At 36.2% G+C, this 27354-nt stretch overlaps 1 protein-coding gene across 1 annotated transcript; it reads left to right on the forward strand.

Moving 5' to 3' along the window:
- The first annotated feature begins 448 nt into the window (after positions 1-448).
- LOC131932536 (uncharacterized) lies at positions 449-26872 on the forward strand. Its single transcript, XM_059289455.1, has 7 exons — positions 449-615; positions 7178-7317; positions 8167-8390; positions 8528-8730; positions 8837-8980; positions 9071-9211; positions 14748-26872. The coding sequence occupies exons 1-7, from the start codon at positions 505-507 to the stop codon at positions 26430-26432; spliced, it is 12648 nt and encodes a 4215-aa protein (XP_059145438.1). The 5' UTR covers positions 449-504; the 3' UTR covers positions 26433-26872.
- Positions 26873-27354: the final 482 nt, after the last annotated feature.

A 27354-nucleotide genomic window follows, 5' to 3' on the forward strand; every position in this document is an offset into this window, starting at 1 on the left:
CAGTTTGCTCAGTCTGTTAACCCAATAAGTAGTCTAAAAATAATGAAACTCAAAACTAGCCTTTTATATATTTTTCTACCCCGTTTGGCGCCCCTCTAAGGTTGGCGCCCGGGGCGGCCGCCCCACCCGCCCTCCCCTAGCTACGCCACTGACTTCATTACTATGTCGATGCGGTGTGGTATTTGAACTGTCATCGGCTGAGGCAACTAGCTCTATACTATCGTCCACACAGACAAAATCCGATCATTAATAATTTTTGTTGAGTGTGTGTCATGACCTCCGCCGAACACATGAGACTGACTCACAGAACCCTTGGTAATCGATTTCGATCGCACCCAGGTTTAGAACCCCTGATCTAGATCTAGAATATCTGAGAATCTAGATTTATGCATGTATATATTGAGCACTTCCTAGAATTATTCCCCTTAGTATAACCGCGTTTCGCAGATGTCGCTCATAGTCTTCTAGAGTTGTGTTTACGATGGGGATAAATCTCAAGCAACAATGGAATTTAACTCGTTAATAGCAGAATTGAGGAGCTCTTCGGAAAATCTGCCCGACGAGTCATCAGATAGAAGTCTTCTTTCCTCATTGTACTGCAATAAAGCATGCAATGTAAGTTTAACTAACTATACATCTCGTTTTGTTTGCTGATTTAAATAGTTCCTGCAGTTAGATTTTGGTACAGCCGACATGGCGTTGGTGCTGATATGCACGCACCCGTTAGATTACATTTTCTTGTTCTAGATCTAGATCTAGGTCTAGAAGTCTAGAACTAAAATCTAGATCTAGAATCTAGTCCCATATCACTAAAATAGTCTAGCTATGTGTTATTATATAGTTTAAAATACCTAAACATTTGGCTGAAGCTAGATCTAGGAGTAAAATCTAATTCTAAGGTAGTAAGACTAAGTTTTTAGTTTAGTGTCAATTCGGCCAAAACTAGTAATGTGGGAGAGAGTGAATTAATAAATATTAAATATGTCATTAAATAATAAATATGAGTATATTTTCGTATATTTTGATAAAATATAATAGATTATTGAATAATAGATCACCATTTATGGTTAAATAAATTTAAATATTGGCCCTCCTGAAATTAATTTTTATCAACCCTGTTCGAGATAGTAAATTTGCGGTTTAAACTCCATTTTAGGGTATTTTATTCTCCGTTGCTTGTTTACCTCCAGTTGAGCGTATTTTATTATAATAACCGAAACACACCAAAACATTAGGAAAACACGAATTTAATATTTGTATTGTATTGTTGTTTTTCATAAATGAATAAAAATGAATAGGCCTATTCAAAACTTATTTATTTGTTTTGTATTTTTGTTATAACAAATGAATAAAAACAACAAAGAGACTGACTGAAATGCTTTGTTTGTTAGTTGCAAAAATAGAGATGCACACTTTGTACAAATAAGTGTTCCAATTTCAACTAACAGAATAAAAGTATTAAAAAGGCATAAGGGGTCGTCCATAAATTACGTCACACTGTAAGGGGAGGTGGGGGGGTCCGTAATTTTGTGACGGTGTGTGATGAGGGGTAGGGGGGGGTTCAGATGGTGCGACGTCACACTTTTGCATTATTAAAAAACACTGTTAGAAAGCAAATTCTAGACGTTATTTCGCGTTTTAGAAAACTGTTTTAATAAATTGTAATAGGAGTTGATTAAAATACTCTATTTTGACAGAGGCTGAGGTGTGACGTTATTTTAGGGGGGGGGGTGTCAGGGTTTTTGTGACGCCGTGTGACGGAGGGGAGGGGGGAGGTAAAAATCGTCAAAAAAGCGTGACGTCATTTATGGATGACCCCTAATAATGCTGCCGAAAGTGGGGGGGGGGGTGGAATTTGGTGAGGGATGGCTTGGAGTGTTAGAGAAAGTGTGACAACTCACGTTGCCATTTTAAAAAATAGTGTTAGACACTAAATTTCATATGTTATTTCGCATTTTTAAAGCTGTACAGAAATAGACTAATTTAACTAATATTGTAAAACGAACAGCCAAATAATACAAATTTACAAATTTATTACAGGGATCATTCATAAATGACGTCACGCTTTTTAAAAACGATTTTTACCTACCCCCTCCAGTAGCGTAGCAAGGGGGGGGGGGGGGCATATGTCCCCAGGGGGCGCCAAAATGGGTTGGAAAAATAAATTGAAAGGTTGAGGGGGGTACAAATCTTAAGGTTTATCCCCGGCAAGGGTCGCTACGCCTCTGCCCCCTTCCCCTCCCGTCACTTACCGTCACAAAATTGCGGACCCCCTCTCCCCTACGAGTGTGGCGTCATTTATGGACAACCCCACAGCATTATTTTTTTTAAAAGTCAGAAATTTACTCATACAAAAAAATCATACTTGATACATAGATCTATATCAAAATATTGGGAAGGATGGTAGATTTACTATGAATTTAAATAACATACAACTCTATAGTAAAATATTTTTTCAGTTTTGGCAAAACTGTCAAATTAAAAAACACAGAGTTTGTACATTTATAGCATAAATACAAAAACATCATACAGAATAATTAACAGTGTATCAGTTTCACCATGAGACAAATGCCTTTAAAAAAATACAATACAAATGAACAAGTCGTGTTTTTTAAATATTCCTTTTTATTCATTTGTGAAAACAACAATACAATACAAATAAATAAATCATGTTTTCCTAATGTTTTGGTGTGTTTCGGTTATTATAATAAAATACGCTCAACTGGACAAGCGGAGAATAAAATACGCTAAAATGGAGTTTTACCTAAATTTGCTATTAAAAACAGCAGCCATCTTAAGAAAATGTTATTGAGAGTAGCTTCCCTTTCATTTCTATTCGTATGAAAATGTATTTAAATATGATTGTCTTGTTTTATAGTCCGTATTACAAAGCATTTTTAAAAAAAAATTCTGCCCTTTAAAAACTGAATTTCCTAACAAACAACTTTATTAATTTTAGAAGCATTGTGAGATGCAACTTGTATCCATGTATTAAATCACGTTTTTTTTACTATAAATTAGTCTTAGCTTTGTATCCATTCGGCTCTACTCTGTTATAATTTTAAAAATGTATTAATTAGTTTAGGCCGAACTGGCTCAGCATTACACTAAATCTTTACCCTAGGTAGCATCAATCTAAAAAAAAAAATAGGTATCAGGACGATAGTCCTAGATCTAGCTAAATCAAACTGCTCTTTAGTAAATTGTTTTTATAACTGTCTAGCATGTGTGATAGTAGATCTAAGTCTTTATTATTAACGGTATGTGAACTTAAAAAAAATGACGGGAAGTAGGTCTGTTTTTCAATTTGCTTGAAGGGGGTGGGGGGGGGGGGGAGAGAAATGAAGACAGATGATCTCGTGAACAAGTGTTAATTCTATGACGTGTACTATAGGCCTGCTGAACTCACAGTGACCCCGCTGTACTGTACTATATGCTGAACTCACAGTGACCCCCGCCCACCGTGGTGGGATTTTTCACCCACGGGATAGTAAACATAATGAAGCAATTACGCAAGTGACGATGTTTGGAGATTTTATTTTACAAAAAAGCACAGGTCATGTTTTCAATATGAAAAAAAAATGAAATGAAAAAGACACTAATACCGTCGATGAACTTCAGCTGCCACACTGTTGACCCAATATAATGTGAATTAAGTGTAAAATTTATTTGTTTTATAGACTATCATAACTATCATATTTTTAAGCATGAATATTGTCTTCCCCTATCTAAAATAGATCTATATCAAAATATTGGGAAGGATGGTAGATTTACTATGAATTTAAATAACATACAACTCTATAGTAAAATATTTTTTCAGTTTTGGCAAAACTGTCAAATTAAAAAACACAGAGTTTGTACATTTATAGCATAAATACAAAAACATCATACAGAATAATTAACAGTGTATCAGTTTCACCATGAGACAAATGCCTTTAAAAAAATACAATACAAATGAACAAGTCGTGTTTTTTAAATATTCCTTTTTATTCATTTGTGAAAACAACAATACAATACAAATAAATAAATCATGTTTTCCTAATGTTTTGGTGTGTTTCGGTTATTATAATAAAATACGCTCAACTGGACAAGCGGAGAATAAAATACGCTAAAATGGAGTTTTACCTAAATTTGCTATTAAAAACAGCAGCCATCTTAAGAAAATGTTATTGAGAGTAGCTTCCCTTTCATTTCTATTCGTATGAAAATGTATTTAAATATGATTGTCTTGTTTTATAGTCCGTATTACAAAGCATTTTTAAAAAAAAATTCTGCCCTTTAAAAACTGAATTTCCTAACAAACAACTTTATTAATTTTAGAAGCATTGTGAGATGCAACTTGTATCCATGTATTAAATCACGTTTTTTTACTATAAATTAGTCTTAGCTTTGTATCCATTCGGCTCTACTCTGTTATAATTTTAAAAATGTATTAATTAGTTTAGGCCGAACTGGCTCAGCATTACACTAAATCTTTACCCTAGGTAGCATCAATCTAAAAAAAAAAATAGGTATCAGGACGATAGTCCTAGATCTAGCTAAATCAAACTGCTCTTTAGTAAATTGTTTTTATAACTGTCTAGCATGTGTGATAGTAGATCTAAGTCTTTATTATTAACGGTATGTGAACTTAAAAAAAATGACGGGAAGTAGGTCTGTTTTTCAATTTGCTTGAAGGGGGTGGGGGGGGGGGGGGGAGAGAAATGAAGACAGATGATCTCGTGAACAAGTGTTAATTCTATGACGTGTACTATAGGCCTGCTGAACTCACAGTGACCCCGCTGTACTGTACTATATGCTGAACTCACAGTGACCCCCGCCCACCGTGGTGGGATTTTTCACCCACGGGATAGTAAACATAATGAAGCAATTACGCAAGTGACGATGTTTGGAGATTTTATTTTACAAAAAAGCACAGGTCATGTTTTCAATATGAAAAAAAAATGAAATGAAAAAGACACTAATACCGTCGATGAACTTCAGCTGCCACACTGTTGACCCAATATAATGTGAATTAAGTGTAAAATTTATTTGTTTTATAGACTATCATAACTATCATATTTTTAAGCATGAATATTGTCTTCCCCTATCTAAAATTAGAATTTCAAATAAAAATATTTTTTATGGTCTTATGATTTATGCAAGCGTTCAATATTTATAAAACGGTATGAATAACATTTAGAGTAGAATTTATAATGTATATTTTTGTTTACCAATTTAATAAATAGCTAGATCTAGGTTTATCACTAACAAGTTGTATTTTGTTTTTTTTTCCCGTGAGTAAAATAACCTATGTTGACACAATAACTTACTATGGCAGCATTTTAAACTTGTGTACACAAGTTCACGACGTCCTGCATGTCGACTGGGAGGCAAAATGTCGTTTTTGGCTTTCATGTTTACATTTTGGATAATTTTTAAATCCTTTTTTTTCTTGGCATCTGAGTAAGCTAGATAATTAAATGGGGTCTCTAATGGTCTGTTAAAGGGTATGGCTTGTCATGGTTTATGTGAAATAACAGAATATTTGATTTTAAAATTTCATAATTCAAGCTACAGTTTAAGACTACATTTATTTTCATCAAGCTTAAGTTATAACCGGATGTTTTAAGAAGTCACATAATTACAAATTTACTATTGTAATAGCATTGTATTGAAAAACTTGATTAGTTATATTTTCTTTTAGTATTAACTTGAAGTTAACTGACAATAAGCAAAAGTGATTTCAAAACAAATTCATGGTATATTAAGAGGGTCGGATTACATAACCGTAACATTTGATGTTTATGTAACAATGTTGGGCCATTTTCAATACTACCATTATCTTCAGCATATACAAATGACATATTGATTAAAACAGTGTTAAATTTAAAAAATGACTTCTTATCAGATCACATGGATTATTAGATGTTCTAAAAAAACCTAAAGGGGGGGTATTACATAATCTATGAGAATAGTCGGTTATGTAATCGAAGGACACTTTTTAAAATAGCATCATTGGATTCGGCATACAAAAATCTATAAAATACAGTAACATGAAATCAATTGATGAAGTATGCTTGTTTTAATACCACTTTTAGTGAAAAACTCTTAAAAATTGGTCCATACCCTCCCAGTATTTTTCCTCTTTCAAAGTCTACCCTAGTTGTCTGAAAAACTACTATTTTTCAATGACTAAAAAATTCATAACTTTTTTGTTAATGGTCAGATTTTAAAAATTCAAACTTATCTATAATCCAAATATGTAACTAATATATTCTTTGACTAAAATTAAAATTTTAAATGCTGCTACTAACAACCCAACACACCTATTTTATGGAAGAGTCTATTATGGGACATCGGTATCTAAAATCATCTGAATAGATTTTTTTAAATAGATTCTAAGTAGAATCTATATTTATGTCAAATTTTACAAAATGTAACAGATAATTGATTTAAAAAAAACAACCAAACAATGACCATAACAATTGAAAATATCATGAAACTAACTTTAAACAAGGTGTTTGAGATAGGCCTAAATATTAGTAATGAAGGCTAAATGTATAAGTCGGTGTCATCAAAATTAATAGAACATTTAAAATATCAGCAGCTTTATTCTTTAATATACATAGCTGTTTAATATAAATAGGACAGTGGACCGCCTTCTCGTCTTTAATTTCAATTGAAATGAAGGCTATGTATATACACCCCAGACCTCAAAAACTTTTGGGAGGGTCCAACATTAAAACCCTTTAGTACTGATTAACTTGTCAATTATTTGGTCGTCCATATTCCGCATAAATGATGGCAGACTTAATGTGGGAGGGGTAAAATTATTTTTAAAAAAATGTATTTATAGAATAAAAAATGTTGAAGAACATACTCGTTTTCGTTAAAAATTATGATTTAGGGTTGGGGTGTAGTAGAACTTTGCGATATGATATTAAATCAGCAATCCGGCTTTTAGTGTTGTATGAGGTGATCTAAGTTTGTTAGGTAAGCGCCACAGGATCTATAGCAAGCTGATAGCCATGGACATAGCAAGTTTTATTGATTGTCCAACAAAGGAGCCAGCCTTCCACACCCTGTTCACCAACCCATCACAAAAACACATTTTTAAAAATTCTCTTCAGGCTACTAATATTGTGAAGAAACATTTCACAAATGTCTTAAACACATTTTTAAAAATTCTCTTCAGGCTATTGACAGAATAGCTGAACACTTGGAATATGATAATGTGATTACTGGTTTATGGCTAATAGTTGCCCACTTTGCTGAACAGTTAACATATCTTAAACCTGTTCCTGCTTTGTCTGAGCTTTGCTTTAAGCTCTTCAGGTAAATAGTTTTTGTTATATATTTTCATACTAATGTACATAAATTTAAAAACAAAATGTATTAGTTATCAATGCTCCCCACCATGACGTAGGTCTCTGACAAAAACTTCCAGAGCTAGTTAATCCATCTGACCCCAGTGGTAAATCCATCTTTGGTGTCATCCTTCAGGGTTTCTCTTTAGTCTTTTTTCTTTCAATTTGACAATTTAAGGTGAGTGTTGTCATGCAGTGCTGTTGGTGGCTTCCTGAGTTTTTGGTCAGCACTTTACCTGTTGAAGCAAAGTATATTACTGTGTTAAAAAATGCCTGTATTTTCTTTTTATCTGATACAGATGCATTGGTTCTCCATGTTCTAGCACTTTAAAGTAGAAGTAATTGTCCTGTTTTTTATCTTGAGTCCCACATTTTTTAACTTATTTTGCCTGTCCTTTTTTCCCCTACTTTACCTTTTAAATTTCTACTATATCGCACACTGCCCAGGTATTTCATCACTTCCTTCAGGTCTTCCCCTTTGTATGTTTTTATGAGTTATTTGCTGAAACCTTTTTCCATAATGGTTGTATGGTCCCAAGCATCTTGGATAATATTCATAGTTTTCTCCTGTAATAAGTGTTTTTCAAAATGATTCTAATCTATATAGACCTCTTCAATTGTTAGTTAAAAATTTTAGTACTTCATGAATTTTTCCAAATATCCAAAATCAAAACCTTTTACATAGAAAAATATAGCAATATGGATACTCCTGATTCAATAGCCAGTGTAGTTTTACAAAAATCTGGCCATGAATGTCAAGGATGCATCGCAAATTTATGTTATAAAAGTTTAATGAGTTAATGATTTCTTTTAACAGACAATGTGCAAAATCAGTGTTGAATATACAATGGCAAAATTTAGAAGAAGAAAGCTCTGTCAGACAAAACTTTTTAGTCTCTTTGGCCAACCTCCATGCCAAGTTGATCCCATTTGATTTCCCACGCTTTCGCCTGCTGGAGTCTCTAACTGAGAATCCCTGGACAAATCCTATTCTAGCAAAAGTAATGGGTGGTGAGATAGATGATGGTGATAAGGAAGAAGGTAATTTAAATTTCCATTTAAATGTTTTCTTAGTGTCAAAGGTAATTGTATTGCAGTAGAAAACATTTAAGCAAATTAGTTTAATATAATTTTAACTAAACAGATGTAGCAATTCTTCAAAAAATGTGTTTTGTTAGTTCGCAGCTACATTGAACAAGAAGATCCTATTATCTTACAACTGAGGGTTGATATGATGCTTAAAGAAAATTGTGAAGAGTATGCCCTGAATTTATGTAACAGCTGCCTCACCCATCCTGAACTTCAAACAGATTTAAGTGTTAGAAAAACACAGCTCTCTCTTCTTTACAAACTTGGCCATGAAGACAAGTTGCAGGAAGAAGTAAGCCTTTAGTTTTTTATGGAAATTTTTTGAAATATAAGCTAATAATAATTGTAATACTTTTTAGATACCATCACTTAGTTTTAAAATGTTCTTTGTGTTAAAGTGCCAGAAATTAAGTGTTCAAGAGGCATTGAAAATAATACGTCAGTTACAGTCTTCACCATCACACACACAATTATGTACGGTTCTGGCTCAAACCTTCATGGTGCAGAACTGGATAAGACCATCAGATATGGAGGCTAATAAGGTTTGTGGGGTTTTGTTGTTCTGTGTTTTAAAGCTAGCTCCTGTCCTCTGTCAAATCAAAAATATTACATGTAGTATTTTCTTCCTTCAGGAACTATTACGGCTTTGGATTAGGCAGCAACTACTAGTTGATAGAGAACAAGACCAATTCAAAGAAAGTGTGTGGGCAATGGCTAAACTCTCACAGTCAACAGAGCAAATAGTCATTTTTATTGATGTCCTCAGAGAAGAGGTTTGTTATCCATTTGTCTGTAAACACTAAAAGTTTCCTTTCTGGCTAGATTCTTAGCTGTGCCAAGTAAATTATTGAAGTGTAACAAGATTTAATGTTTAAAAATCAAGTAATAATTTACTGAGTTATTTAAAGTTTTTAATAGGGTGATGTGTGGGTTTGTAATATTGTTACTTAAATGCTTTCTTATGGAGCAGTTTATTAAAACTTTGCAGAGAAGTTCATCTCTGATCTTTGGTGATTATGCAAGGTTATTTAACTTCCACTCTAATTTTAATTTTTTACTATTGTATTAACAATGGTAGGTGAGATAGGTATAGGAATGTGATTTTTTTCCAAATATTAGCAGCCCTCTGACCTATATCAAATTTTGATTTTTAGTCAAAAAAATATTAGCAGACATACTCCCTTGTGTTTAACAGTTAAAGATTTACCTTTCATAAGAATTGTCTTTTAAGAATAGTAAAAATTGTTTTACTTTCAAATGATGATAAACCCTGGCTTTTAAACTTTGTGAATACCAATCAACTTTAATCATTTGTGATACTCCTATTTCCTGGCCCTTGTTCTCTTTTTAAAAACTGACTGTTTAGAAAAATACCTTTAATTTATTTCAGTATAACCTACCATCCCGTCAATAGTGGAATTGGTTGCTAAATTGCAAAAAAAAAATTGTTTCACCTTCCACCATTCTGCTCAGTTGTGTAAGAGATTTCATGAGCAACTAATGCTTTTATTAAAGAAAAAAAAATTGTTTTATTTATTTGTTTTATTTTCAGTGCATTTAAAAGCTTAGGTTCTTTAAATTTGTTTTTTTTTCCTACTTTTATTACTTTGTTCTTATTGAAGTCAACACTACATACAACTAAAAATATTTGCTTTAAAATCTGATTATAGCTTGCAATCTCTAACTCTTCTTAACGCCGGTGGTCACCCTCTCGTTTGAAGCCAACCATCTGTGCTTAACAGTTCACCCGGCTGACCAAGTTTTTGCTTTAGATTGTTCCTGTTATCTCTCTTTATGTTATTCAGGGGTGCCACTTTTTAGAGATATTCCAGATTTGAGAATCCTATTTTTTTTTTTTCACTTTCTAGATTTTCCGAATTTTAGTTCCGAAATTTCCAGGCTTACAGTTTTTATTTACTAGTATTTTAATACGCCTTCCATTTTTAAACTGTTAGCTACCACCTCTACCATTCCCTGCTTTGAGGGCACTATCTAATGTCAGCTATTCTGGATGTTCTCATTGTCTAACACATAAGTTAAAAAGTTAAAATTACAAACCTGGTCTCTACTGTATTAGATACCATGTCCATGTTTAGAAAATTAGGGTTAATCTCCCCTAAATTCTCTTGTATATTCTTATATAGCAGTAAGGGAAATGGCACTTTCATGTAGCCCGGATGTAGGAATGTTTTTTTTTAATTGATTTTTTTTAATACTTATATTTTTAAAAATAGAATAGAGTAGAAAAGGGAATGCCCACCAAATGGACATACAATAGAATCAAGTTGAAAAGTAACTACAGTAACTTAGTACTTTAAAAAAAATCTAATTATTTTTTCTTAAATCAATTAAGGTGATGCCTATACCGTTAGACCCTATTTTTTAGATCATTGAATTTCAGCCACAAATATTATATGTATACTAATAGTATGACAATTCAAAGACAAAAAACATAAGTAAGTTTTTAAATATTTTTTAGCGCAATTTCCATTCTGGAGAACTGCGTTTATTAACTCGTCATTTCTGGGAATGTATGGATGGATGTGTGTCCGTAGCTTTAAGTCGTATCTCCTCCTCAACGAAGCAATATCGAGGACTAGTTCCAAAAGCAAATATGTTAAGCAAGTTACCAGGATGAACATAGGCCAAAAAAAATTCCGGGTTTCTTTCATGGATTTCCCGGAAAAGCCAAAAAACCTCGAAAAAATGCAGTTTTTGGCCCATATCTCGGCAACCAGACCACTTAGCGACTTGAAACATGTACCAATCGATTCCTGCCATAATTTAGAACAATATTGCCGAAAAAAGTTTTCAAAAATATCCTTTCCTTCGGTCACAAAATTTTTTTTGAATTAATTAAAATTTGGTCCGAATTAGTAGGCATTTTATCCAACCACACCACACGCGTCATCACGTTCAATAGCTGCGCCATCACGTTCAATGGCTGCGTCATCACGTTCAGCAGCTAGGCGCGCAATGGTTTTTAGTCATGTAACTCTATTGTAAATAAAACATGTAAAATACTGAAAAAAATATTAATAAAAAACGTTTTAATAACTAACCAATGGTTTTACTAACCCTGCTCTTGATTTACGCTACGACAGAGCTATTTTTAGATAACATAAGGAAATTGCGCTAAAATTGTCACTAGACTTTTTTAATTACTTGTTTTACTTTTATTGAGCACAAGGTGTAATTTTGTTACAATTTTACCATTTCACAAAAAAATCAGAGGAAAAAAAAACCTATTTTATAAATTTCAATGAAACTGCACAGACATGAACAATGATATATATCTAATAAACAAATTGTCACAAAATCACCCTTTCTTCAATAAAAGTAAAAAAAAAAACTTTTTAAAAACTTACTTAAGTTTTTTGTTTTTGAATTGTCATACTATTGGTATACATTTAATATTTGTGGCTGAAATTCAATTATCTAGAAAAAAAGCACCTAACGATATAGGTATCACCTTAAACATCTAATTAAGTCGCAGTACGTTGTCATCAAGTCTTGACCTACGTGAAAGGTTTTGAAGAAATTGGTCCTGTTGAAGTAATCTGTTTTTAGAAATTGGAAATATCTTAAAGTAATACATTCACAAGAAATCATTTACAATTTGATAGAATCAAGGGAATAAAATCTTATACCTACGTTTAAAATTTTGTCCATGTAACTGAAACAGCACTCAAGTTATCAGTATTTTAAAAAACAGAAATAAAGTGCACTTTCCTCCATTTATTTGAAGTCACTAAAAATTTGATAGTAATCCAAGTATAAGATCTTGTACTTAAAAATGACATTTCATCTAGCTACCTACCTTATAGCCTTCTCTTGGAAATAAAGTAAAATACCATTTTCGATTAACGGAAATTGTTCAAAATTTGACAGGAGCATTCGCATACAATGTATTACTTACCTGTGAAATTTCGTCCACCTAACTTAAACAGATATCAAGTTTTTGGCTTTTAAAAAACCGCAAGTTGAATAAGTACCACTTCTGTTTACCTTTCAAAAGCTGATACAAAACTTCTAATTTGATATAATACCCATACATGAAACTTCGTCAACGTAACTGAAACGGTACTCAAGTTATCGTACTGTTTTAGATCGCTAAATGAAATTTGGCATACAAGTAAAAGATCTAATTCAGCCTTCTGTCAAATTTTGAGTAATTTCTGTTGACCAAAAGTAGTACTTAATGCTTTTTGTAATTTCTCAAAAAGCGCATATATAGTTAATATTCTGCACTATTATACACACATTGTTTGCTGTTCACTTTGTAACACATACCATGGTTACCAGTCAGGGGGAATAATTTGTTGTTTATTTGGTTTTTGCCCCTGTGGGACCGCAACTGTTGATGTATTTTTTATTGCTCTTCTGTGAGCAATGTTCCCCGTGTTCCCATGTCATGTAACCTCTGGGACACTGGGTAGTTTGTACCTGTGTCCGCGTGATTCAAACCCCAGGCTGTTATTGACACAGAGGGTGCTGTTGCCTATGTTAACTTAGTCATGTAGACCTAATGAAGGGCTACTGTCTACATAGCCGTTTATGGCTTGGACATTTATGCACTAGCCGTACAGAGTTGCAGTATAGCCAGGATCTAAGAACCAAATGTCATTTCATTATGTGTTATCTCTCAGGGTCATTCCTTTTAAACACTCCACCTCAGTGAGTAATATCATCCCTACTGAGGTAGTGTTAACAATTTTGGAGCAAATCTTTAATTAAGTGAAATTGGTAAAAAAAAAAAAAAACTTTTTATAAGAGAAATATTGCAGTTAAAAAGAACTTTCAGCTTCATCAATCGTATTGTTGAGTCTGGTTTCTTAGTAAAAATCACATGGAGAAATAACACGACATGAACTCTAAAAACTTCCAAAAAATTGCTTTTACGTTATCACATCTCACATATTTTTCAAGGGTGAGGGGGCTTGACATTTGTGTAGGAGAAAATAAGATTTTAGAAATGTGAAATCTCTGTTAATAAATTAAAGCCCTTTATAAATACAGTAGGCCAGCCTTGTAGGTAATGAAGTGTCAATTTTTGAGGGGTCATGCACATCAATAACGTGCATATCAATAACGGGGTTGAGGTTAGCAAAGTATTTGCTGTTTAACAGTTGGCTGGCTACACAGTTATGTTATAAAAGCAGGCGAACAACAGTGTAGCCTACAATTCTACCACTTTGCAGGCTTACTTAAAAAAAAACAACTCCATATTTCTACTCATTTCATAATTACCTTCAGAAAAGTGAGACTATTATCACTATAAGGTAGAAAGGGGTTTAAAATTGTAACCTAATTTTGTTATATGCATAATCCTTAACAAAGATAAAACATTCAATAAAGGGCTCTATATTTAACCTAATATGAATCCAATGTAAAAAAAAAATGAAATAATTGTCGATTTTATTTCGTTTTACATTAGGTTTCAAATTTTTTGTTTCAGGATTGGTGAAATTTGGGGATTGATTTTTTAAGATTCACTTGAAAAATAAGTGGCACCCCTGATTATTGAATGTAGTGATTTTTGTATTAATTAATTGCTAATTTGATATCCAATTTGATTTTTAAAAAAAGATGTAAGCTTACATTGTTATCATTAATAGTGGGCCACAATTGCCACACACACACACATAGACATTATGGACAAAATGAAAGGTTATCTATGTTAACAAAAATGCAGGCTACTGTTAAAAAAAATTCTTCAAATTGAAAAATATAGCTGGGAAAATGATTCCCTTTACACTTCATTTTTTGTTTCCTTATTACACTAACTACATGTTTATAATTTGGAAAATGTCAGTTGTCAAGAGATGGGTAGCTTTAAAAATGAACATAACAATTAAGTATTATATACTGAGTAGTTTCAGCATTATGTTCTCTGTTTTGTTTAAAAATTATCTGTTTCTGGAAGATCAGCTTGGTATACTTTTACAATGTCTAAAATTCTTAAAGTAGAAAAGGAAACTTGTATACAAACCTTTGTAATTAGTCAAAGTGTTGGTTGCCAAAAAATATTGAACAGATTTCTAGGGAGCCCACTTTTAGTTTAAGTTAGTTTTTTATATGTTTACAAAATTACAGGTGCATTTGAAATAGGATTATAGTGGCGCAGAAGTTTATTTCTCTCTCAATATAATAATTTTATTCAGCTGTTTAGTATGGTTAGGGAAAATTGCCACTGTAGTACAGTTAACTTATAAAGGCATTAAAAGTATTTCCTAAATTTTTGTCACGGTCTGTATTACATATCTTAAGGATTCATTTTTATGTATCTTTTTTTTCTTTTTTTTTCAGTGTGGGGATGTTTATTTGCAACTCTATGTTGATATGTGCATCTTTGCTATCAATGTTGATAAAGGTCAAATGGAGACAAACATTAAAGAAGGAAATCTAGATGCTGCTGTTGCTAGAAGGAGTGATATGGCTTCTATATGTGCCAAGCTTTCTTGCTTGTGCCATCATACATCTATTAAAGTTGCTCGAATTTGTGCTCTTACATCGTTTGCTTTAAAACCAAATGAACAGTCTTTTTCTAAAATTGGCACTTTTTATGGTCAAGGAGGTGGATGCTGTAACAAGTGTGGCATGGAGAAAAACCATGAGCCAGGTCAAATCAATCCAGCTACGCTGTATGAAGTTGAAAGATTGCTGACTATGTTACATCCTGAGTACTTGAATCCTGACAATACTTATAGCAATATCCATGCTCTTTGTCGGAGGTTTTTACATGAAAATCTAAAGAATGTACAGCAGAGCAGACCAACTGGTATATTACAGAGAGATGTTTTAGCCAAGAGTAAAACAACTCACTTGTTTGAAGCACTCTTGCCTCAAGAGATACAAAATACCCAAATGCTTTTGAATAAGTTAAGACTACAGGCTCAACTACCTGCCAGTAGCCAACCTCTGTATTCTACTAGCAGTTCTAGACCAAATATCCTTGTTCATAGCCAGAGCCTTATTACTCCCAAATCTGGCCAAGCTAGTAAATCCCAGTATACATTTGATGCTGAGAGGGGTAAAAACAGTCAGCCCTTTGGAGTTCCTTTAGAGCATCAACATCAATACTATTTGTTGAAACATGAAAAAAATCTAGAGCAAAGACGCAAAAATGTTGAGCAGATAAAGGATTCAAAAATAGATGAGCCAGTCAATACCCAGGTTTCTCTGCAATTGGCTCAGAAACATGAGCAACTGAGAAGCACTCAGGTTACTGAAATAATTCAGTCTGCTATGCGACACGATTCTCATGCTCTAGAAAAACTCGCTCAGACTGCTGGGCCTGAGGTGGTTCAGGCTGTACTAAAGATAATGAAAAATACAAATCTTAAGCAGCAACCAGCACAGCATCCAAATAATGTTGGGCAATCATCTTCTGTCCCTCTACAAGGATCGCAACCTTTACCCACAGTGTCTACATTGCTTAAACCAAACCTTCAGTTCCAACAGCAGCAGCAACTAGTCAGGGAGCAACCTCCACCACGTCGTCCTAAACCCCAGCTGTATGCCCAACCTATAATTATATCATCAAGTTGTTCAATAAGTACACGGCCTCAAAGCACAGCTTCTCTCATGTCAAGAAATTTAAGCAGTTCAGTACCAAGTAGACATCCTTTGAGCACAGAAAGAAACATAAACATACATGGCATTTCAGTATCTAGTAGACAAACTTTAAGCACAGAAAGAAATACAGGCAGTTCAGTAAATTCTCTCTTGCAAAAACCTGAAAATTTAACATTAGCTAAGACACAGGCAGTTAGGCAATTCATGCAAATGCAAATGTCTGCACAACACCAAAAGCAGATCTCAGAAACACGCCAGATGTCTGGCTCTACAGTTACCCTGAACCGTAATCCTCTGCCAACAGCATTAGGTAACTCTCCTTCATACCCTGCTGGGATGGTGCCAAGTCAGTTAAATAATCGCCCCAAGACAACAGTTGAGTTGGCAGAACAAGCAGCCTTATTGAAACTAAGACTTAAACAACAAGAACAGAGCCCAAATGTAGATTATCTACCAAACACATCTCATTATTCATTGCCACATCAAGCAAGTGGGCAGTTGAATCAAACTAGCTACCAAAGTCAGATGTCATCCTTAGCAACGCTGCCATCATCAGATGAATTGTCTGGCTCAATAGTGGGAATAGATGATACCATCATTAAAGAATTGCTGCAAGATTCTGGTATTCTAGCCAATACTTTTCCTGACATAGAAGTGGAGAATGTTGGAGAATGTAAAAAGTTGTCTGAACCATTAGCCCAACATGCAGCAAGCAGCTCTTTTCAGCCCCCAGATTCTCTAGGAAGGACGTACATGTACTCAACACCTCCTGATGTTTTTCAACCAGCTTTATCACAGAGGACACACCAGGGAATCACTTCTAGAATTTTGCCAGATGGCACCTTGATGAAATGTAGTCAGGCTAGAAGTGTGATAGGATCTCCTGTACAGGCCAACTCATTGATCCCAGTCAAACAGAACTTGTCACATGCTGGTACAGTCACTAACCCAAGTACCAGCACTAGAAATGAGATCAGTTTAGCTCAGCAGTTGCCTACCCATGTTTCTGTTCTCCCAAGAGCAGAAAATGTCAAGAGAGAAGAAAAGCCCACTGTGGACCAGTTAAGAGAAATGATGAAGAAAGAGGAGATAGAGGGGGAAGTCTGTATGGATGCAGCTAATAATGCCACTTACAGGTGCATTATATGTAGCTTAGCCTTTGAAACATTGGACAATCTTCGTGAACATGTAAGAAATGTTTGCAAACCAGGTCTCCAACAATCTAGTGTGTACACAACAAAGATCAACCAAGACCGAGCCAACTCTGCAAAAGCTGGTGTAGCCACAACCACAGTGTTCCAGTGTCTGCGCTGTTTTGAATTGTGCGTCAGTGATGTTGGCATTAAACAGCACAGACTGACATGCAAGAGAGTACCTACTGTACCATCAGACCTCAAGAAAGACACACAGAACAAGAGCAAGTCTACCCCTAAGACTAGTCGATACACGTTGCCAAAGAAAGAATCAAGTGACAATGTATCTTTGGATCCTAAAATGCCACTTCCTTTTCCTTACCCTTCATTGAATGCAGAAGCTGTGTTAAAAAGTCTTTCATTAACAAATAGTTCAAAAGGTCAGACCGAGTCTGCTACAAGCTGCGTGTCTGATGACAAAGTACAGGCCAACAAGCTCAATGGCTCATCAATAAGCAGATTGTCTACCTTAGGGATGACTTGTAACATGAATCAACCAAAGGCAATGGTGTCTTCTCCTCCCATGAAAACATTATCAAATACAAGCAACATACTAGCTCCCAATGGGACCAGTGGACATTGTCCATTACCTTCTGTTTGCAGTGTATTGCCTCGTAATAATAATAATACTTGTGTTGGAGTTGGGTCTGTTAGCTCCTCAAAGCCATGCAACACAGTCAGTACCATCTCTAGTCTGACTTATTTACCTCCAGTTTCAAAAAGTCAGCCTGTGACAAATGAAATGACCAAGCCTGAGAAAAAGTCACTGAACCAGTCCAAAGTAACTGTAGCAGTTGAGAAAAAAAAGGTCAAGTGCAAAAAGTTGCCAGCACCAAGTTTTTCTGAGATCTCTGGTTCTGGTGGCAGCAAGTTTTATAAATGTAATTTGTGTTCACAAACTTTATGTTCTTTAGAAAGTTTTCTGCTCCATTGGCAGGAGTGTGTTGTAAAAAACAAGGCCTTGTTGAGGAGAAAATCCTTGCTAGTCAGTGCCAAACCTTTGGTTGGAGAAGTACTGAAAAATGTCTTAGCTGTCATTGCCATGGTTGCTGCTGGAGTTGAAGGACCTGATGATGATTATTCACATCTTCATCTCAGTGACTCAGAATCTGAGCTGCTGACTTTACAAGATCCATGTTGTACTGAAGTAGTTACAAGTTTGGTGGGTGCACTAGATAAGGTACCGATGTTAAGTGGTAAAGAACTGCTTGATGTTAATGACAGTGTTGATGAGAGTCTGTTTGAAGAGAAATCTAAAGAAGGACCAGATGGTTTTGAAGATAAGAGTGAAACCTCCAACAGAGATGTTCCTCCCAAACTGAGAGACCGAAAAATGCTCAGACCTAAACAGAGTTTGAGTCCAGAAACTGTCAACAAGTCAGAAAATCCAGTGGAGAAAGAGGCTATAGAAGAAGCTAGCAACTCAGCTAGTGAATCTGAAGGTGAAGGTCTGTTGTGTCAAGTATGTAATGTGACTCACCAAACCAAGAGAATACTTCTTCAGCATTACGCTGGCAAACACTTAAAACCTTACACAGTCAAAACCCTGGCTGATTCTTCTTCATTTTTTTGTCACTTGTGTCAGAAAACATTTTCTACTTTTATGCATTACATGCAACATGTTCCTAATCACTCTGTTACTATTTATGAAAAAATGAAAACTTACATTGCCCAGAAAAAATGGAACCAGCACAGTGAAAGACTTTCTTCTAAGCGCGGGATAGCAAAAAAAGGTGGTTTGAGTCCTAATATGGCAAAGGCTCTCAAAAGTAGACAGATGGCTAAGAGGTCAGCTCTTAACAAATTCAAGAGAGAACTGCTGTCTAGCAACACCCAAACAATCAGGGAAAGGTTGAGGTTGTCCAAACGAAAAAGAAGTCGAAGGTACACATCAAGTGAAGATGATTACAGTTCCGATGCATCAAACAATGTTGTCTTTAAATATAACAGGGTATCAGAGAGCAGTGATCAGTCTGATGAACCAAAGAAAGGAAGAGGCAGGCCTAGAAAACTGGCTGAGAGTTCCTCTACTGAGGACTCCCTTGAGAAAAAAGCAACAAGTCCTGATGAGGATTATGTGGCCAGTGATGACCTTGACAGTGATAATGGAGCAAGAACCCCTCCTGCCACCAGAAGTCGATCAACCAGAACCTCCAGCACCTCTTCAGTTTTAAAACGAAGACGACGCAGTTCAGATTCTGATACCAGTGAGAATCACTGGGAAAGTGAAACAACAATTAGATCTAGAAAGCGCAGTGCCAGAAAAGCTGAGTTGAGTAGTACTTTGTATGATTCAGATTCTAATAGCACAAGTTTAGTTTTACTTGAACAAAGCAATGGACATTTCAAGCCTTTGTCTCAATCAGTCACTCATCTAAACACTGATGTTCAGGCCAACCAACAACCTCGAACTATAACTGTACATTCTCTTAGTAAAAGGCAAAAAGAATTCCTCACAACCTGTGATTTGCAGCCAAGGATCAGTTTAGAAGTTCTGACAGCTGAGAAAATTTCCAGCTCAACAGGAGATAGCCAAAGTGTTGGGTCTGCCAGTCTGGGAACTAAAGCATCTTCTTTTCTGGATTGTTTTTTATCTTATCTTGATAAGAGAACTGTAGCTAATGGCCTACGTGGGAAAAAAAATTATGATAGCACAAGTGAGAACCCACAGGTTCCAAGTCCAATGAGCAGCGTAGATGGTACAGAAGGCAGCACTATAAGTTACACAACAAACTCTGATAGGGAGAACTGTGCTGATGGCACCACAGATTGGGCTGAAACAAAAAAATGTATTCCCACTAGAAGGTGTAGTGTAAATCTGGGTAAAAAGGTTGACCTACATAATCTAACTTTGAGTGACAAACCCAAAGCTGTGCTTAAAAATTCTTTTGAGACTGAGTTCACAGCATTTATTCATTCAAGGCCTGGTGCCATGTTAACCTGTGATACTAACTCAAGCAAACAAATCAAGCCGGTAGTTTGCTTAGAAAGAATAGATCTAGCAGGCCAGACGGGTGATGTCAAGGGTTGTAGCCCTCAAGGTGATACAAAGAAAACCATGAGCTTCCCTCTGCAAGAGAACCCAGTTGATGCTTCATTGGCAATGAGTGCAGAGATCATGGAGCCACAACTCCCAGCTAACAGGACCAAAGGGACTGCATTGAAAGAAGGGGTTGGAGAATTGGTAAGTGGTACTATGGACTTGGTGCCTGAGACTCCTAATAATGCAGTGGAAAGGAAAGAGAAAGGTTGCCTTACAGGGGGTACTGAAGATATCGGTACACATGAACAAATAGGGCAAGCTGGGAAGTTTGAAGTTCCAAAAGAACAAGTAGATCTAGATTCGCTACATTCAAGACAATCAAACAACGGCCCTAAAAATCAAGAGGGACAGGTGGTGCATATCCCTAAAGAATTGGACACATTCACTTTTCCAGGGATACTTGAATCAAATGTCAATGAAAAGGATGGTATCAGTTTGCATAAGGACACTGGTAAACATAGAGATAATCAAGAAAAGAAGAATCAAGACATTATAGACATTAAACATTTGGCTGTTGCTGAACAATCTGAGCTCGTTATACCCAGTGATGGTCATCCAGCAAAGAATGAAAGAAAAATTGTTCCAATAAAAGCAAGCAAAATAGAATCTCAAGTCATAGATGGTAGACAAAATGTTTGGGGGGGAAACATTTTAGAATGTCCTACAGTGCAAGAGAAATCAGACAAGTGTTCATTTAGTCATATCAACTCCAGTAACTCTCTGGCTGCATTTATTGCAGAAAGATTAAGCAAGGATGGCCTGTCAGTTCAAACTGTGGATTGCCTAGTTAACTACAGCTCTTCAGATGATGAAACCAGCAGCTCACCTCTCTACACAAAACAGACAGACAGCAGCTCACCTGTCAACCCACGACTGAATGACAACAGCTCACCTGTCAACCCACGACTGAACGACAGCAGCTCACCTGTCATCCCACAACTGAATGACAGCTCACCTGTAAACCCACAATTGAATGACAGCAGCTCACCTGTCAACCCACGACTGAATGACAACAGCTCACCTGTCATCCCACGACTGAACGACAGCAGCTCACCTGTCATCCCACGACTGAATGACAGCAGCTCACCCGTCATCCCACAACTGAATGACAGCAGCTCACCTGTCATCCCACAACTGAATGACAGCAGCTCACCTGTCATCCCACAACTGAATGACAGCTCACCTGTAAACCCACAATTGAACGACAGCAGCTCACCTGTCAACCCACAACTGAATGACAGCAGCTCACCTGTCATCCCACAACTGAATGACAGCAGCTCACCTGTCATCCCACAACTGAATGACAGCTCACCTGTAAACCCACAATTGAACGACAGCAGCTCACCTGTCAACCCACAACTGAATGACAGCAGCTCACCTGTCATCCCACAACTGAATGACAGCAGCTCACCTGTCATCCCACAACTGAATGACAGCTCACCTGTAAACCCACAATTGAATGACAGCAGCTCACCTGTCATCCCACAACTGATTGACAGCTCACCTGTCAACCCACAATTGAATGACAGCAGCTCACCTGTCATCCCACGACTGAATGACAGCAGCTCACCTGTCATCCCACAACTGATTGACAGCTCACCTGTCAACCCACAATTGAATGACAGCAGCTCACCTGTCATCCCACGACTGAATGACAACAGCTCACCTCTCATCCCACAACTGAATGACAGCAGCTCACATGTCATCCCACAACTGAATGACAGCAGCTCACCTGTCAACACACAACTGAATGACAGCTCACCTGTCAACCCAAAATTGAATGACAGCAGCTCACTTGTCAACACACAACTGAATGACAGCAGCTCACATGTCAACACACAACTGAATGACAGCTCACCTGTCAACCCTAAATTGAATGACAGCAGCTCACCTGTCAACACACAACTGAATGACAGCTCACCTGTCAACCCAAAATTGAATGACAGCAGCTCACCTGTCATCCCACGACTGAATGACAGCAGCTCACCTGTCAACCCACAACTGAATGACAACAGCTCACCTGTCAACACACAAATGGACGGCAGGTCAGATGTCAACCCACAACTGAATGACAGCAGCTCACCTGTCATCCCTCAACTGAATGACAGCAGCTTACCTGTCAACCCACAACTGAATGACAGCAGCTCACCTGTCAACACACAACTGAATGACAGCAGCTCACCTGTCATCCTACAACTGAATGACAGCAGCTCACCTGTCATCCTACAACTGAATGACAGCAGCTCACCTGTCAACACACAACTGAATGACAACAGCTCACCTGTCATCCCACAACTGATTGACAGCTCACCTGTCAACCCACAACTGAATGACAACAGCTCACCTGTCAACCCACGACTGAATGACAGCAGCTCACCTGTCAACACACAAATGGACGGCAGGTCAGATGTCAACCCACAACTGAATGACATCAGCTCACCTGTCAACACACAACTGAATGACAGCTCACCTGTCAACCCACAATTGAATGAAAGCAGCTCACCTGTCAACACACAAATGGACGGCAGGTCAGATGTCAACCCACAACTGAATGACAGCAGCTTACCTGTCAACCCACAACTGAATGACAGCAGCTCACCTGTCATCCCACAACTGAATGACAGCAGCTCACCTGTCATCCCACAACTGAATGACAGCAGCTCACCTGTCATCCCACAACTGAATGACAGCAGCTCACCTGTCATCCCACAACTGAATGACAGCAGCTTACATGTCAACCCACAACTGAATGACAGCAGCTCACCTGTCATCCCTCAACTGAATGACAGCAGCTCACCTGCCAACCCACAACTCAAGTCAAGCAGCTTTGTTACTATTCAGTGCGTAAATCAACCAGAATCACAGCCTCTAACAATGTTCAATCAAGCTTTTTACTGTCACAGTGTAATTGTCTCTCAAGATAACTTTGAAACTGGTTTAGCAAATCCCTACATTCAGGTGGAGAAGAGGACTCAAAGTGAATGTATAACAAATTATAAATCTAATCAAATGTCTTGTGACCTGGATATCTCATCCACTTCCATACACTGTGAGACTAAAAAGTGCACGAAAGACAATTTAGCTGAGTGCTATGATTCATTACAAATGATTGATCATAAAACTGCAAACGCTATCAACATGGCTGCTGAATGCAGTCACTCCAGTTTAGTAAGCACTCCTTCAAGTAAAAAATATGTCATTAAAAAATTGAAGTTACCAGAAAAAATTAAACATCCTGACACTAGCTATACAATATTCAATATGACAACTTTAAATGACGTTGAACCCAATACTGTAGTAGAAGAATTATCAACCACTGCAGAAATGAACAAACAAATAAAATCAGTAACTGCGGGTATGGCCGAAGAAATTGAATTAGTCTCTGAAAAAGAAGATTCAGTTACTGCAGGTATAGCCAAAGAAATTGAATTAGCCTCTGAAATTAAAAATTCAGTTGATGCAGGTATGGCAGAAGAAATTGAATTAGCCTCTGAAATAAAAGATTCAGTTACTGCAGGTATAACCAGAGAAAGAGTCAACTCAACACTCATTCCAGAAGCGTCCCTGACTGTTATTTCCATGAATGTGCCAATTGTAGATGCAAGTTCCCTAATAAACCAGCCCCAGCCTTCACCCAAACCAAGTTTTGTTCAAGGCTCAAGTTTCCAATTGGCAACTCCAACCAAAGGCAATCTGCCACCTAGTTTGGTGCCACTTGACCCTGATTTAATGCATTCTAATGACATAGATTACTCTTATGAGGATGAGGTCAAATTGCTTTCTCCTGATTTCATTTTTTACGATAATTTACCTACAGGTGTTGAAGAAGGTAAGTTGTCATCATCAGAGGTTATTAAACAAAGAAAAGAAAAGAGCTTACCACCCGACCATGCAAAGGAAATAGCACCGACCAAACTGCCTATCGATTTCAAAGGAGAAAAATCTTGCCTATTTGAATTAGATGAAGAGAATCCATTGAATGACCTTCAAGAAAAAGAAAATAAAAACCAAAATGTCATGAATAAAGAAACAGAGATCTTTAAAAGTTCAACAGAGGTGCTAAATGATAGTAAGCAGGAACTCCCATTTTTACCATTGACAGGTTCTAAGGAAATCCAAGGTGAGTGTCTGTCAAGTTCTGAGTTTAGGATAAACCACACTTGTCCAGACACAAGTTGTTGTCCAACTGTGGACTGGGAAACCACCAAAAACATTTGTGATAGGGTAAAAACAAGTGTTGAAGCTTCTGAGGAGAGTGTTAATGTAGAAAGTGATCACATTTTATCTTCAGATGGTAGTGCTAAAACCTGTTCAAGCAAAACAATTGCTACAGTTTGTCAGACTATCAACACTAAGTGTTCCAGCATGAGTGCCACTAGGTTAGACATAGGAGAGAAAAAAAGGAATGCTGCACATGAGGAAGGAACTTCTAAAGGTGACATAGAGAAAAAAGAATTAGAAGATGCTGATGATTTGAGTGACTTCGATCTAGTTATTGAAGATGATACATCATCCAGATCTGTTGTTTATTTGTCACACCAGTCATATACACCTAAGTCTGACCGTAACTCTCCCCAAATGGAACTTTCTAAAAAGGTGACCAAATCCACATCAAATTTACATATGTCAAAAAGAGATATTGCTAAAAGTTCACAGATAGACCAGCAAATTCCGTACACAAGGGGTGTCAGAAAACTTGGAGGAGCTAAGGCTTTGAAAAAAAACAGTCAGAAACAATTTGAATGGGATATTGATGATGATGATGAGGGTAAGCATGCTACTAGATTAGTCACGCAGGCCATCCCAGTAGACCCAACTAAAACTCTTAATACATCTTTAGAAGCAGTCAATAGAAAAAGGAGTGCTTTACGAGAAAAAACTGCAACAGCTCCATTTACATGGGACCTGGAAGAAAGTTGTGTAGATAAAACTAATAATAGCCAACAAAATGATAACATATTTAAAATTAGTAACGCATTAACAAATAAACCTAAAAGGATTATTCACAAAAAAAGGTCTTTTTCACCTGATATATTTTCTTCCGGGGAATCAAAAACAAAAACTAGAAAAGTGCATTCAACAATTAAAACTAAAGATTGTCGTCTCACAAATAGACTTCAACCTAGTGCTAAAACCTTTTCTAGTAGACTTTCATCCATTTCTAAGAATGCTACAAATAAATCTTCTAAAAAATCTAAAGTGAGTGGCAGTTCATCAGAAAAGTCATGTGAAGAAGTGTATGACAATAGCAGCTCTATAGCAGTTGGTGAGGACATTTATTTCAAGACCAAATCTTTTACTGCACCTATGCTTCTTAGTTGTTTGGAATCAAGTAGTTCCTGCACTGTCCAATCCAGTGCAGTTGATTCATCAAAGACTAGAAGGTCCAAGAAAGCTACTTTAGTTATTGTGACCCCAGAACAGAGTGAGGATGTCATACAAAAAAGGTCAAGGCACAGCTCAATGGAATCCAACAAATCAGACTTGTCCACCTCCTCCAGGAAACCGTTAGAACAATTTTTTAAACGAGGTAGAAAAAGTGAAGATCCATTGACACCAAAGTTGAAAAAGGCAGGACTCATAAAAATAACTCCAAACCCTCCTGCGTCTTGTGTTGGTCTGGACACGCCAGTAACTCGATCATCTGGTGCAGCTATAAAAGCTTTGAATAAAAAAAGCTTGCGGAGTAGGGAAGTTAATCCTTTAAGTGTTTCATTGCCTCAGTTACCCCAATCTATGTCATCAAATATGTGTTCAAAAAATAATCCGGATGTAAGTTTCAAAGGAAAACCCCTGTCTTCAGCAAAATCAACTTGCTTAGTTGGCTCAACTAAACAGTCTCCCAGCAAATCAAAAATTGATAGCACCACAACAGCAGCAGTTGTAAAACGTAGAACAGCACCACCCATACCTGTGAGACTAACTCCCAATAAAGGCAGTTCAGTTGAGAAGAGATTAAAACTGAGTCAAAATTCCAGTACAACTGTTTATATTGTAGATCCTGTCCTTCCACGTGGAGTGTCTAAACCCTCATCTGTGAGTTCTGTGGGATCAGGGACAATTCACACACCTCTACCACCTGGCACAGTCTCCATCAAACAGAAAGGTATAGAGAGCAGACATTCCAAACTAAAAGGAAGCAAAGGTACCAAGTTGAAAAATCACAGAAGAAGAGTGTAGCTTTCCTTCAAGCCATTTGTCTTCAAACTGTTCAGCTTTGTATTTACATTGTTAGCCTACTTCTATGTAATTTAATTGTAGCCTATATTTCAAGTTGAGTTTGTGAATGCTCAAATGAATTTGATAAGATGCTTCAGCAAGGTTTCAAGTACTGATTTTGGTGCATTGTCATGGTTTTTTTAAATGCTGGATTAAGTTGAATCTGTGTATATCTGTATATAATTTTCTAATGTATAGATCTGTTACACAATATGGCTCTGCTAGCTTTTGTGATTTTCTTTACTTAAGTATCTGCTGTCAGTGCTGTGTGTTTGTCTAAACTTCATTGACATAGCATATATTAAAACTTTGAAAGATATTCTGTAATAAAGTATAATGTGAATTAATTTCTAAATAAACATTGTCTCCATTATCATTATGACTTTTTAATTCCTAACACCTGATTCTTACATAAGTCCTTGAATAATCACGTTAAGTGATCACACTAGAATAGGCTTGAAAAGCTGGTTCCACCAAATTGTTGCGACCAGGGAAGCTTATTTTTCTACCAAAATAATGATTTGAAAAATAAGCACAAAATAATTGTGGCTTTTTTTTTTTAACTAGGCTAGAAAATTCTAACAAATATTTACTCTAATTTGTATTACCCAACTGATAACTATTAATACTATGTATTTTATATCTAACAGCTTTGATTTTTAAAAATGTAAGTAATTTTATCACTTCCCATGTTTTCAAGATTTTTTTTGAAAATTTACATAGACATCTCAAAATTATTATGCAAAAGTCTTGACATTTCTGTCAGAAACTACTACTTTGATACATTTTTATTTGTTTATCCTTACCAATGTTTTTTTTAATAGTAAAATATAAAATCCAACTAAATATTTAAAAATTAAAAAGGAATTTGTTTTAATTGAAT

This window comes from Physella acuta, unplaced genomic scaffold (genome assembly GCF_028476545.2).
Source record: "Physella acuta isolate Inbredline_101_S28 unplaced genomic scaffold, ASM2847654v3 ptg002200l, whole genome shotgun sequence".
NCBI classification, from domain to species: domain Eukaryota; kingdom Metazoa; phylum Mollusca; class Gastropoda; family Physidae; genus Physella; species Physella acuta.